At 41.3% G+C, this 15317-nt stretch overlaps 1 protein-coding gene across 2 annotated transcripts in view; it reads right to left on the reverse strand.

Moving 5' to 3' along the window:
• Window positions 1-578: 578 nt before the first annotated feature.
• The window catches only part of Snx6 (sorting nexin 6), a 44073-nt gene continuing 29334 nt past the window's right edge, over window positions 579-15317 (reverse strand). Inside the window, exons 9-14 of one of the 2 annotated variants that reach the window (XM_031357767.1) lie at window positions 15101-15176; window positions 11955-11994; window positions 7894-7980; window positions 5642-5801; window positions 5472-5557; window positions 579-1284 (exon numbers count right to left, since the gene is read on the reverse strand). In XM_031357767.1, coding sequence (XP_031213627.1) covers window positions 1231-1284; window positions 5472-5557; window positions 5642-5801; window positions 7894-7980; window positions 11955-11994; window positions 15101-15176 — 503 coding nt within the window. In that variant the 3' untranslated portion in view covers window positions 579-1230. Of the gene's footprint in view, window positions 1285-2994; window positions 3226-5471; window positions 5558-5641; window positions 5802-7893; window positions 7981-11954; window positions 11995-15100; window positions 15177-15317 lie in introns of those variants that run through there. The other variant, XM_031357766.1, reaches the window with a different exon arrangement.

Consider the following 15317-nt stretch of genomic DNA (forward strand, 5'->3'; position numbering starts at 1 on the left):
GTGGACTCTGACCCTGGAATCATCAGGACGGTTTGGAGAAATGTAAACAAACTAGGAACTCGTTCCAGAGTGACTGGCCAAACTTCCTGTGGTTTCCAAATAGGAGAGGAGTAAGAAAAAGATAAGCGAAGTCCATCATCCACCTTGAGGGAACAGGAGGCTCATGTCTGGGCAACTCTGAAAGACCAGGGGCAGGTGACACAGACCCTGCATCCTGTCAGCACCCCACCTTTCATCCCGAGGATCGCCCCCTCCTGCCTTCCCCCCACCCCCCAGGCACAGGCCTCCTAGCAGGCAGCTCTCCCTCTACACCACTATACATCCAGGCAGCTACCAAGTGGCTCGGCTGACAAATGTCTCCCAGTTATCTGCTGAGATAGGACGGGATCCAGGGAACTGGAGATAGGGATCCAGGGAACGACGGTGGTCCTACATTTTGAAACAGTGTACCCAGAAGACTGGGTCACTCTTTGTGAGGTAAAGCATTCAGTGAACCTGGTTTGGCCATTTCAAAAGAAAGGAAAAAAAGAAAAAAAAAAAAAAAAAAAAAAAAAAAAAAAAAAAGACCTGCACTGTAAAGCATTAATACCGGAGTAGATTTATTACAGCTACCCCGACTTCCAGAGCGATACAAGGAGCATGGAGTAAAAACGCCGCTGGTGTCTCTGGGCGTTTACAATATTGGTTTAGTCCACAAGTTTAAGGCAAACATATGAACGCATCTGCTTTTCTTCAGAGATCATACTTATAAAGCTTACATAAAGTCTGACCCAAAACTTCTACGTTCATTAATTCAAAGTAAGTCTCATTAAGATGCTTTACACAGATACATGAAAGAACTAAGGGAACACAGGATGCTTAAAAAGTATTCAGAAAGGCAACCTTTATCTTGTGTGAACATAGTACTTTGAGAATGTTAAAACTGGACAAGTGATTCTTAGGTAAATAAGGCCTGCAGCCAGAGAATCGCCACATACAAAATAAACACAGTTAAGACAGGCTACTTAAAGAAAAGAGGGTTGAACTTTGGGCTTCTTGGAAGGTGGAGTGCGAGGTGGCCAGCTGCTGTGTTGCGGCCGGGGAGCCCTGCTGTCCACTGTCTCTCAGGAGAAGAGCCGATGCACTGTGCCCGCTGTCTCTGTTGTTCCCAGGGAGCTTAGATGCCGCAGGTCGTCAGGAAAACATACCGGATTTGAAGGCAGCCCTTTTCAACAGAAGGCGGAGTGAAGCCTATGTGTCTCCATTTAAAACCGCAAGGCAGTTCTGCAGTAACTGGAGGTTACCCTAGGAAGGAGGAAGCAATCAAGCACCAGTGCTTTTAGTCCTAACAGCTTCAAAGAGTTGTTGTTTATACATTTTTTTTATTGTTATTTGATGTGTATGGGTGTTTTGCCTGCAAATATGTCTGGGGCCACACACAAGCAAGCAAGCAAGCATAAAAGAAAAAAAATTGTATTCTAATGTCACAATTCTAGAAACAGTTTAAAAACACAAAGTACCAACTTGTTCAGTAAATAAATTTCTACCTAAGATGAGAAGGAATGGTTTAGATTTCGTTTTTATTTTATGTGGGTGAGTGCTTTGGCTATGTGCCTGGCACCCCTCTTAGTCTGAAGAGGGCATCAGCTCCCTGGAATTGGAATTACTACCACTTTAAGTCAACGTGGGTGCTGAAGAGCCTGGATCCTCTGCAGAGCAGAGCAGCCAATGCTCTCAGCAGCCAACCATCTCTCCACACCCTTGACATGTTTTTGGCAAGGGTAAAATAAGACTTTTGAGTCCAAGGTTAACTAGTGAAGTTTATTTCTGATTATGTGATAGACCATTAAACTACTGTTAAAACAAAACAGAACAAAACAACCCACTTACATTGCACACAAAAGTATTCTACAGAATTTACACACAGGTAGCCATTTGTACAACATTTGAAGTTGCTTCAAAGCTTAAGAGATAATGGGTGGGATCTGGTGAGACATATCTTTTAATCTCAGCATTTGGGATGTAGAGGCAGGTGGATGGATCTATGTGAGTTCAAGACTACAGAGAGACCATGTTTAAACTCCCCCACAACCACTGTGGTGGTTTGAGTAAGGATGGCCCCACAGGCTCATATTTGAATACTTAGGGAGTGGCACTAGGAGGTGTGGCTTGTTAGCGGAACTGTGTCACGGGGGAGGGGGTTGGGCTTTGGGGTTTCAAATGCCCAAGTAGGACCAAGGCTCTCTTTGCCGGTAGATCAGGATGTGAAGGTCTCAGACTGTCTAGCTATGCCTGCATGCTTCCATGCTCCCTACCATGAGAATAATGGACCCCCCTCTGAAACTGTAAGCCAGTCCCCATTTAAATGCCTTCTTTTTTAATAGGTTCTTTGAGCTGGATGGTGGTGATGTCTTTAACCCCAGCTTTCAGGAGGCAGAGACAGAGGCTGGTGGGTTTTTGTGAGTTCCAGGCCAGCCTAGTCTACACAGAAAAATCCTGTCTCAAAAATAAAAAAAACAAAAACAAAAAAGTTGTCATGATTATTAGAACAGTGAATAAGACACAACATTGTGCTAAAAGGAAGAACTTTCCATTGGGTGTAGAGGTTTGTGCCAGTAACCCTAGCCCCTAGGAGCCTGAGGTAGAAGACTGTCAGTTTGAGACCATGCTAGACTATGTAACAAAACCCTGCCATTTTAAACCTGAGGTATAGGGAATGGGAGGCAGGGCAGATGAAAGAAGTAAAGGCATTTGCTTCACAAGCCTGATGACCTGAGCTGAGTCCCTGGAATCCAAATAAAAAGCTGACTGTAGTGGAACATCTGTAATTGAGATAGTTGTCAGCTGGGATTCTATTTGTTGTGAAGAATCACCATGACCATGGTAACTCTTGTAGAGGACAACATTTATATTGGGGCTGGTGTACAGGTTCAGAGGTTTAGTCTAGTACAACCATGGTGGGAAGCATGGCGTCTTGGAGGCAGACACAGTGCTGAGAGTTCTGCCCCTGGATTATTAGGAAGGGGGGAGGGAGGGAGGGAGGGAAGGACTGACTCTGAGACTATAGCACATTCTGGTAATCCCAGAACTCAGGACAGAAGGGTTGCCTGAATTACAGAGTGACTTTTGGGAGATTTTAGTCTTAAGTTAAGAGAGAGAGAGAGACAGAGACAGAGAGAGAATATCAACATTTGAAGATGGGGGTATAGCTTGGTGGTATAATACTTGCCTAGCATATGCAAAGTCCTGGATTTGATCAGCATCACAGAAAAGAAAAATGAAAATCAACATTCCGAAGCCAGCATAATAGTAGATTCAAGCAAGAATCATCCATGGATTAAAAAAAAAATCTCAGATTTATTTTACGTATGAGTTTTTGTATGCAAGTATGTATCTACACTCCATGCATGGCTGGCACCTGGAGAGGGCCTGTAATTTCCTAGAACCAGAGTTACAAATCACATGTGGGTGCTGGGAATGAAACCAATCCCCTCTAAAAAAACAGCTTTCAGCCTGTTGAGCTCTTTCTCCAACACACATTGATGGGTTTTAAAAACTAAGGATCTTGGGCTGGAGAGATGGCTGGCTCAATGGTTAAAGCACTGCCCATTTTTTCAGAGAGCCTGGGTTTAATTCCCAATATGGCAGCTCATGACTGTCTGTAACTCCAGTTCCAGAGGAACCAACACCCTCACAGACATACACGGAGGCAAATACCAATGCTCTGAAATAAAGATAATTTTAAAAAATTATCTTGCTGGGTGGTAGTGCACACCTTTAATCCCATTGCTCTGGAGGCAGACACAGGTGGATCTCTACAAGTTCAAAGCCAGCCTGTTCTAAAGAGCAAGTTCCAGAATAGCCAAGGCTATACAAAATCTCTGTCTCAATAGAAAAACAAAAAATGAAAAATCTTCCATGTTCTCTTAGGACTTTATTTCTTTTTTCTTTTTGGTTATTATAGAATAATAGCCTATGTATTAATACACTACAATTCATCAACTGACCCACTGGATAGAGTATTGATTGCTTTCATGTTTGTTTTTTTTCTGAGACATCTTTTTTTAAAAAAAATATGTTCATATTTTTTCTGAGATATATCTTTTTTATTTTTTTTTTTTCGAGACAGGGTTTCTCTGTATAGCCCTGGCTGTCCTGGAACTCACTCTGTAGACCAGGCTGGCCTCGAACTCAGAAATCCGCCTGCCTCTGCCTCCCAAGTGCTGGGATTAAAGGCGTGCGCCACCACCGCCCAGCATGATATATCTTTTTTAAAAAGATATGTTTTTATTTATATGTGTATAGTACATATATCCAGGTGATCTGGAGGCCACAAAAGGATGTTCTATCTCCTGAACATGGAGCTAGGATCGTTATGAGACACCTGACTCGGGTGCTGCTTGTAATTGCTGTGTCATCTTTCCAGGCTCAAAGGTGTAACCCAGGCTAGCCTTGAACTTGTGACTCTACCTCTGCCTCTTCTAATGTATCCTATAGGCATGCATTACCACCACTGGCAAACACCAGTGTGTGTGTGTGCGTGGATGCATGTGTGAGTGCATGCGTGTGTGCGTGGATGCATGTGTGAGTGTCTCAGCATGTTTGTAGGTTGGAGTACAACCTCCTAAGTAGAGGCTGAGGCAGGAAGATCACTGAATTCAAGGCTAGCCTGGACTACCTAGTGAGCTCTAACTAAGCCTGTAGAGTTAAGAAGCTGCCTCAACAACAACAGACAACCTAATTCCCATGCTGTCAGGATGGGAATGTAGCTCAGTGACAGAAAGCTGGCAGGCATGCATAGAATCCTAGGTTCAATTCTAGTACTGAAAACAACAAAACCCCAAATAAGGACAGGTGAGAGGGCTAATCAAGTACGAGCCCTTACTGCATAAGCCTGAACCCTCAGTTCATCTGGAAACTTATACAAGGGAGAAGCAAACCTAAGAGGTATCTTTTGACACCCCCCACATACATACATGCAAACATGTACAAACACACAAAAGTGTTAAAGAAAATATCCAAATAATCCAAGGACAGATGTGCCAATCTCCTGTAGGAGGTTGATCAAAGGATTAGCATCTATTTTATAACTGACTCAATTTAAAATTACACGATTAAATATTCTTTGAAGATTTATTTATTTATTTATTTGGTTTTTTTGAGACAGGTTTTCTCTGTATACCCCTGGCTGTCCTGGAATTCACTCTGTAGACCAGGCTGGCCTAGAACTCAAAAATCCACCTGCCTCTGCCTCCCAAGTGCTGGGATTAAAGGCTTGCATCATCACTGCCCGGCTATTTATTTTATGTTTATGAATATACTGTCAGTATCTTCAGACACACCAGAAGAGGGCATCAGATCCCATTATAGATGGTTGTGAGCCACCATGTGATTGCTGGGAATTAAACTCAGGACCTCTGGAAGAACAGTCAGTGCTCTTAACCCCTGAGCCATTTCTCTAGCCCCAATGATTAAATATTTAATGATACTACCTTTGCATGCTTCAGTTCTAGTTCTGCAAGTTCCACTAAATTTTTTCTGAATGCAGCAACTCTTCTTGTCTTAAAATCTATCAGTTCTGTAAACAAAAATAAAACAGTCAGAACAGCCACCATAAAGCATGTGCTGAGCCCAAAGGCAAGCGCATTTATTTTATCAGTACCTTGTTTTGCAGATTCAGATATTTTTTCAAACTTCTGACAGCACAACTGTTGGGAAGTTTCAGCCTGTAGCACGTCTTTGTTTTTCGCTCTTGCCTTGTCCAGTGCTTTATTGGCATTTTCATAGTCCACCAGCGACCTAGACCTTCTATAGAGGAGGTCCTGCAAGACAGAACATTCACAGTGTGTTCTGAGCCCTTACTGCAGTTAGATGCAACACCACCATAAGCAGCAATGGCACTCACACACCGGGAACATCTAAATACTTTGTTCTGAGCTTGAACCAGGGCTCACAGTTCATCACTAATTATGCTCCCAGCCCCTAAATGTTTTTAATAAATAATAATAGCTTAATTGAAATAGAATTCACATACTTTAAAACTCACCCATTTAAAATATATAACTCAGGGCTTATGTTATGTGCCCAGAGCTGAACCAATTTTAGACACTATTCACCATTCAGTAAGAAAACCCATACCCACTACCAACTTTCTCTATGATTTTACCTATTCTGGACAGGGTCCCAAGTAGTCCAGGAGGCTGCCAACTCACTACAAAGCTGAAGATGACGTAGAACTCCTGATCTCCAGTCTCCACTTCCCAAGGGCTAGGACTACAGGCATGCCCCAAAATAGACCTGATTTAGGCCCCCACCCAACCCCTTTTCTTTCTGTGAGACAGAATGTTTCACTACATAGCCCTTGGTTGGCCTGGCATTCAACAGAGATACAGCTGCCTCTGCCTTCCCAGTGCTGGGATTAAAAGCAAGCTGATTTTTCCTTCTTTAACCCCACAATACTTATTAAAAAGTAAATGCTGATCCTCAGATGGGCTTAGAAAATACTGAGCTGGGTGTGGTGATTTGTGATTTTAATCTGAGGAGGGAAAGTCGGGCAGATATCTGTGAGCTGGAGGCCAGCCAAGGCCTTACAGTGAGACCACTCCACCTCAGCACTCCAAAAGGACTCATGAATTTGCAATCATGGATCATTCTTTTTTTTTTTTTTAAAGATTTATTTTATTTATTTTATGTATGTGAGTACACTGTAGCTGTATAGAAGGTTGTGAGCCTTTGTGTGGTTGTTGGGAATTGAATTTTTAGGACCTCTGCTTGCTCTAGACAACCCTGCTAGCTCTGGTCAGGCCCGCTTGCTTGCTCCCGTCAATTCTGCTCCAACTCTGCTCACTCAGTCTGTTTGCTCTGGCCCAAAGATTTATTTTATTATTACACATAAATACACTGTTGCTGACCTCAGATGCACCAAAAAGAGGTCAGATCTCATTACAGGTGTTTGTGAGCTACCATGTGGTTGCTAGGATTTGAACTCAGGACCTTCGGAAGAGCAGTCAGTGCTCTAAACCACTGAGCCATCATGCCAGCCCTGCAATCATTCTTACACAGGGGTTACACTAATTTTCTCTACATAGTCCAATTTAATACATGTGTTGCTGAAGTGAGCAGCAGCCAGATTTACTCTTGAAGCCATGTCTAAAAAGTTACCTATTTCAACCACATTTTATAACAAAGCCTTCAGAAGTGGGAGGAACTGGGCTGGGAATAATGCTAAGTAGTAGAACAAATGCAAGAACCACATTCAAGCCAGTTGGGGGAGCACATCTTCAATCCCAGCCAACCCACAAGCCATGCCATACCATGAAAGCTCACAAACCACAACTGATTTGAAAATTAGGGTATTCTCAGTGCTTTTCATGCATCTGTCTTAAAATATTTGTTTTATTTTGTTTTTCTAGGTCTTTGCTGTTTGGTAACTAAGTCTTTTATATACAGCAGAAAATGTGTGAACTGTCTTAAAATACAAGGCACGTCTATTAGACTTATTTAGAAAAAATCAGAAGCTAGTAGGTATATGAATTTTATTTGAGCACTTTACTTTTTTTTTAGACAGGGTTTCACTGTGTAGCCCAGGCTGTCCTGAACTTATATACCAGGTTGGCCTCCAAGTCAGAGATCTACCTGTCTCTGCCTCTGGAGTGCTGGGATTAAATATGTGCACCACTATGCCTGGCTCCAGGAAAGGTACTTTCATACAGAATTTATTTATCTTTTGAGACAAAGTCTCACTACATAGCCCACAATAGCCCCACACTCATTTCTCCTATCCACCCCACAAAGTGGTAGGATTCCCGCCATAACAGAGCACTGCACACAGTGTGAGAATACAAACCAGTGTTCCCATAAGCCAACTCTTTACACTTTTCCGTCCGATCCTATCTGAAGGAATGACAGCAGTACCTTAGCTGCTTGAGACTCCCGCAGGTAGTACTTTAACAGGTCAGAAAGCTTGAGGTCCTCGTCAGCAGACACCCGAGCTTCTATTTTCTGAAAAAGGGGAACCTGTGTATTAGATCACCTGCTACATTCTACTTTAAGTAAAAAAGCTGAAGAACTACAAACCCCATTCTGCTTTTCCAGGGTGTCTTTTGTAATTCCAACAAGAAATGAACAGAAGAATCAAATAACATTAATCAGTTTATGGAATAATTAACAAATTTATAGTATAACACTAATGAATTTCTACATCTGAAAACTGGTTTTCCTATCATTTTTAGCTTCACCATTATAGAATCTACTGCAATGGCACTGGTAGGTTCTCATCAGTAAATGAAGCTATTTGAGATCAGATAGAAGGACAGGTGGTGGCAGTGATGGCTAACACTTTTAATCCCAGCACTCTGAGGTAGAGGCCAGTGGGTCTCTGAGTCTGAGGCCAGCCTGGTCTTCAGATCAAGTTCCAGGACAGCCAGAGCCCAGGACTACACAGAGTCTCAAAAAGCCGTCCACCTCTAAAAAAGAAATGATGATAAAGGCAATGTTTTTTAGAAAGTGTCTCACTGTAGCCCAGGATGGCCTGAACTCATGATTCCCCTGGCCCAGCCTCCAGGTGCTGAGATTATAGGCATGCCCATTACATCTGGCTCATATAATTTGGAGGGGGTGGTTTTTAAAAAAATTATTATTATTGTAGATATGCATATGTGAGTATACACAAAACGACATAAATGGAGGTCAGAGAACAACTTTTGCAAATTGGTTCCCTGCTTTCAACTTTACATTGGTTTCAGGAATTTTAGAAAGCATTTACTTGCTAAGTCATCTTACCAGCTTCCTCCCAGTTCACTCTCCCTCCTTCCTCCCTCATGCTTCTTCAACTGAGACAGGGTCTCACTCACAGACCTGGGAAGCCCTTGAACTTAGGAGCCTGCTGCTGCTGCTCTCACTAGAATTGTGATATGTATTGCGGTATGTATTGCACCATCAGATCTAGCTTAGGTGTTGATTTATTTTCTCGAGTTAGAATTAAGGTATTGAGCTGGTGAGATGGTTCACGGGAGAAGAGCACTGACTGCTCTTCCAAAGGTCCTGAGTTCGGATCCCAGCAACCACATGGTGGCTCACAACCACCCATAATGAGATCTGACGTCCTCTTCTGGTGCATCTGAAGACAGTTACAGTGAATTATGCTGGAGCGAACGGGGCCGGAGCAAGAGGTCCTGTGTTCAATTCCCAGCAGCCACACACGATAGCTCACAGGCATCTGTACAGCTACAGTGTACTCATACACATAAAATAAAATAAATCTTTAAAAAAATATTAATTAAGGTATCGCCAAGTGGTGGTGGCACATGCCTTTAATCTCAGCACTTAGGAGGCAGAGGCAGGTGGATTTCTGAGTTCGAGGCCAGCCTGATCTACAGGGTAAGTTCCAGGACAACCAGAGCTACACAGAGAAACCCTGTCTCAAAAAAACAAAAAACAAACAAAACACCAAAACAAAAACGAATTAAGGTATATACTGCACCATCAGACCTAGCTTAGGTGTTGATGATTTATTTTCTGAGATAGTGAGTGTTTCACTGTGCAGCCTGGCTGACCTTGAACTCAGAGATTCAACTACCTCTAATTCCTGAGCGCTGGGATTAAACATGCATGTCAATACTGTCCAAAGAGATGCTTTATATGCTAAATGCAAATAAGGGATCTAATGTGTCTCCTGACTTAAGTTATACCACAAAAAGTCACTTAATTACTTAGAGAGTAAAAGGAGAAATCTGTATTTGAGAAAAACAATATTACTGGCTATATTTTTTGTTTATTTGAGACAGGGTTTCTCTGTGTAGCTCTGGCTGTCCTAGACCTCTCTCTGTAGATCAGGATGACCTTGAACTCAGAGATCCACTTGTCTCTGCCTCCCAAGTGCTGGGACTAAAGGTGTGCACCACCACTACCTGGCTTTTCCTTTTTTTTTAATTTCGATATTGGCTATATTAAAAAATAATTTAACTTTAAAAAGAGAATCAAGATGCAAATAAAGACATAACACAGATTGAAAGACCCCTGGGGGAGACCCCCACTCAAATCTCGGGAGGACGTACACCCAAGAATCACGAGAGACCATCTTGATGTAATTACAAGAGGTATTTTTTAATTTCAGGGCGCCCTGGTTCGGCACCACACCTATCCCATGCAGGAGATAGTGGAGCCGACCACGAGGCTTGAAAGTTAGGGGTTTATATAGGGAAAAGGTCTGAAGGAACAAAGGGATCAGTGTGGTCATACATGATTGGCTAGTTCAAATATTAACTATTACGTGCAGAACAGAGTGGAAAATTCCTAAAGTTGGTGTTAATCTGAGTCAACAAAGCATCTGACCTTAAACCATATCTGAGAGGACCAGATGGTCCATTACTTAGTGTCTGCCAGGCACGTCTTTGCAGGCCCGGGCCTTGGACATGTCCTCGTTTGCCTAGACATGTTCTCCTCTATGTTTATAGTTTTATGTCTTCTTGACCTGCCAGATCTTATGATATCTAACAACTTGCTTGCTCCTTCCTAGGCCTATGTGGGCCAGCTTGTGATGGATTCTTAGGCCCATAACTTTTCTTCCTAGTCAGCACAGGTCTAAAGCTTTAATTTTTCCTTTCAAAATAAACATGACTATCTGGAATAAAAGAACATAGAAAATGAAAATAAAATGAAAAGCAACATAGAAACATGATGGTTTTCAGGGAGCCTTGGTAATATGTATGGGACATTTTCTACTATTCTATACTTACTACTCTACATACTTCCCTGTAAATCTGAAATGAGTCAGATGTGGTGGCACACACATGTAATCCCGGCACTCAAGAGGTAGAGACAGGATGATCAGTATTCCAAGGTTATCCACTACACAGAGTTCAAGGCTAGCCTGTGCTAGACCCTGACTCAAAAATACGTATCTAAAATTACTGTTAAAATTGTCTGTTTATTCCTTAAAGACACATTCACCAAGTAGCTAAAACACAGCTAACAAAAACCCCACCAGGTATGAGCAAACTCACAGAGTATCCTGAGTGCTCAAAGTTATTCAAATGGGAACAAAATGTGGTAAAAATGGAACCACATGTGGTGCTAGTATTGAAGGCCTTTAGAAGTTGGTTCTCTTCTTTCATCATGCAGATCCCAAAAATTAAACTCAGGTCATGATAGCAAAGGCCTGGACTTTAGCCCTTGAGCCATCTCACTGCTCCTAATAGATTTTTTTCTCAGATAGGTCATGCTATATAGTCCAGTTTGGTCTTGAACTCAAAAATCTCTTGCCTCAGCTTCCTGAGTGCTAGGATTATTGGTATGGGTCACTGTAGAGAAATGGCATGAGTACACTGCTCCCAGCCTGCTAGCTATGAGGTGACTGAAGGATATCTGAGAATCCCAGAATGCTGGGACAAAAAGTAAGCATACTTTCTCTTCAGAGAACCTGATGTTCTGCCAAGTAAGCTGCATGCCTGAGGAAGTGGCCTTCATCATCCTTTTCTCATGAGAAAGTAATTTTGTTGTTAATTATAAGAAGCAACACATCTAAGAGTTAGACTGCAGCAGATTTCTCAGTCTGCACAGAGGTTCGGGTTACTTTAAATCAAGATAAGCTATTGCTAGGGAAGCAGCAGCTGGTGAGAACTGCAAACTGTGGGAGATCTTTATCCTGCTTCGCCTTTAAGAAAAGCTGAAACTTTGAATGAAGAGCGCATTGGCTGACATGGCTGCGTACCCCGTGTCCTGTTAATGGGGCTCTACCCATGGGACCCCAACATACTAGATGTTGATAAGTCACCACAGCTGATATTCTGAATAATTTTTTACATTACTATTACTTTGTGCCACCATGCACCGATGCATGTGTGGAAGTATGAGAAATGTGAGGTGTCTCTTCTGCGTCATTGTTTTACAGTGCGATAAAATGTTAGTTTTACAGTACTGCATAACATTCCAACAAGCACAATCTATGCAACAGTTCTCTCAAGCTTAGTACTTACTCTTGTTTTATCAAACAGTTCTGAAACTTTGAGGAAAAACCTGCAAGGGAAAAATACTTTCATCAGAAGCATCATTTGATTAATTCTTCACTTTGTTTAGAAATGACTCCAAACCATATTAATAAAGAACATTTTTGTTTCATCACATAAAACATCTAATGGTCTTGTTAACTGAAGACTTCAACAGTTAAAAAAATACTCCTTGCACTTATTTTTGTTTTGGTTTTTGTTTTTTTTCAAGACAGGGTTTCTCTGTATAGCCCTGGCTGTCCTGGAACTCACTCTGTAGACCAGGCTGGCCTCGAACTCAGAAATCAGCCTGCCTCTGCCTCCCAAGTGCTGGGATTAAAGGCATGCACCACCACCACCTGGCTAAAAAATACTCCCTGCACTTATAACAATAAACTGCTTACTTAAAACCGCAGAATAGCATTATTTTGATTCCCTGGAATGTATATGCTGCTAAGGAGATAGAAGCTCCTATAAGTTGCTCTCTGATCTCTATATTTATGCACACATACAAGCGTGTGTCTCCCAAATAAATACATAGCCAAGTATGGTAGTGCACACCTTTAATCCCAGCACTCGGGAGGCAGAGGCAGGTGGATTTCTGTGAGTTCCAAGTCTGGTCTACAAAGGTCTACAGAGATACAGTGAGACACTGTTTCAAAAACAAAACAAAACAAGTTAAAAAAAAATTTTTGAAAGCAAGCAATTAAAGGAAAACCCTGAAGTCAGAACAGTTCTTAGAACCTCTGATAATACTGTTGGGTCTAGGGCTACAGAGACAGCTCAGCAGTTAGAGAACTGACTGTTCTTCCAGAGGTTCTGAGTTCAGTTCCCAGCAACCACATGATGGCTCACGACCATCTGTGATGGAATCCGATGCCCTCTTTTGGTGTGTCTGAAGACAGCTACAGTGTACTCACAAACATAAAATAAGTAAATATTTTTTAAAAAAATTGTTTGGTTCTTTATTTTTGGCATTTAAGAAAATTGAGCCCAGGGACTCATGCACTCTAGGCAAGGGCTCTACTACCAAACTACAGCCCCAGTTTAAACACTTCTAGATATAGCAGCTTTGTTCTGAAAACAAAAATAAGCAATTGCTATCTTAGAATTTACTTTCAAATAGACAGTATCACAAATCTAAATATCAACTTTTCAATACTCCAGGTTGGGTGTGGTGGCTCAACCCTTAAATCCCAGCACTTGGGAGGCAGAGGCAAGCAGATCTCTGAGTTAAGAGACCAGTAGTTACATAGTAAAAATCTGTCTCAACAAATAGAGGGTTGGAATGGGAGAGGGCTCAGCAGTTAAGAGCCTTTGCTATTCTTCCAGAGAACCCAAGTTCTGTTCACAGCACCATGCAGGTGACTCCCAATTACCTGCAACTGCAGCACCAGGGAATCTGACACACACCTTGTCCTCTGAGGGTACTAGCATACAGTTGTCATACACTCACACACACATATACAAATGGAAAGAAAAAACATATGTATATAGGATATACAAAGTATAGATGTATATATATATATACACATATATACATATGTATATATGTACATATGTATATATGTATGTATGTATAACTTAAATTACTTTTTAAAAAAATTATTACTTTTTTTTTAGGATTTCTTTATTTTATGTATATGAATACACTGTCACTGTCTTCAGACAAACCAGAAGAGAGCACCAGATCCCATTATAGATGGTTGTGAGCCACCATCTGGTTGCTGGGAATTGAACTCAGGAAGATCAGTCAGTGCTCTTAACCCTGAGCCATCTCTCCAGCCCCAAATTACTTAATTTTATGTATGAGTGTTTTGCCTGCATGTAAATATATATAATTTTAAACATTTTAAATTATTTAATGTATGAATGCTCTGCTGGATATATACCTACAGGCCAGCAGAGGGCACGAGATCAGTTGTGAGCTACCACGTGGTTGCTGAAAATTGAACTCAGGACCTTTGGAAGAGTAGCCAAGGCTCTAACTGCTAAGCCATCTTACAGCCCCCTAAATCTTTAAATTTTTATGTAGGTATGTTGTGTGAGTATTCTATATACGTGCAGAAGGTATTGAAATTACAGGTAGCTGTAAGCCACAAACATACATGCTAGGAACTAAACTGAGCCATTTCTCCAGTTCAAAGATTTAATTTTTTCCCCTTCTTTCTTGGTTTTATGAGACAGGGTCTTACTATGTAGTCCAGGCTAGCATAGAATTCAAAATTGTTCTGCCTCAGCCTCAGGTACTAAGATGAGATGTATACACATCTGCTCCCCAGTTTTTTTTTTTGAAACAAGGTTTCATGTATACCAAACTTGATCCAGCCTTGATGTGCTGTGATATACATCCCTATCACACATAGATACACAAAATAAATAAATGTAAAAAAAAATTGTTTAAATATCAATGTTAGTGCAAGGAATGGTAGTACATGCCTGTAAATCCAGCAGGCAGCATTCAGGTAGGAGAGGCAGGAAAATCCAGAGTCCAAGGTCATTCTTGGCTATACAGTAAATTTGAAGCCTGCATGGGCAACATATGACCTTGTGACAAAGTGTTGAGAAGGGGTACTAGGTATTTAGCGCAGTGGTAGACTAACTGTTTAACACTTTAAGGGTTGGCCACACCACTGCAGGGGAAAAGGGTAACCAAGGCATTACAAAAAATGTTTAACCTGACTCCCAATGAAATATATAGCAAATTTGTGAAGTGTCCAACGTCTGTCTCTATCTATCAAGAGGATCTATCTATCTACCTATCTATCTATCTATAGAGGGTTTCACTATGTAGACAGAGCTGGCCTGGAACTAACTATGTAGACCATGCTAACCTCATACTCACAGGTATCTGCCGGCCTTTGTTTCCTAGGTGCTGGGATTAAAGGATGTACTACCATGCCCAGCCTGAAGTGCTGAACATTATAAAATAGTAATTAGAAAACGAGAAGCCAAAAAAAAAAAAAAAGCCAAAAAAAAGAAGCCAAGTATTTTATAATAATAAAAATCCAGTTTATAAAAAATGGGTTGATAAAAATATCCTAAAATGCCTATGAAAATTACAAGTACTATTTCCTTTGCTGTCAGCAAAGTCCATCTGCTTTATTTATATTAATGTTCTTAACTATAATTCTTACTTGCATATATCTGTAGAGTCCTGAGTTCCTAAAGCATATAATGAAGACCCAATTCTATTGTAGTCATCAGCAGCACCTACGGAGGAAGTTTTAATAATATATTAACCTATTGATTTAAAATACTTACTGATGATCACCAGTCTGCAAAATGTAATGGAAGACACCCAGTAAAGGAGGGAACTGTAATGCAGTATGGTGGACAACATCAGACAAGTGA

Source organism: Mastomys coucha, unplaced genomic scaffold (assembly GCF_008632895.1).
Source record: "Mastomys coucha isolate ucsf_1 unplaced genomic scaffold, UCSF_Mcou_1 pScaffold6, whole genome shotgun sequence".
Taxonomy (NCBI): domain Eukaryota; kingdom Metazoa; phylum Chordata; class Mammalia; order Rodentia; family Muridae; genus Mastomys; species Mastomys coucha.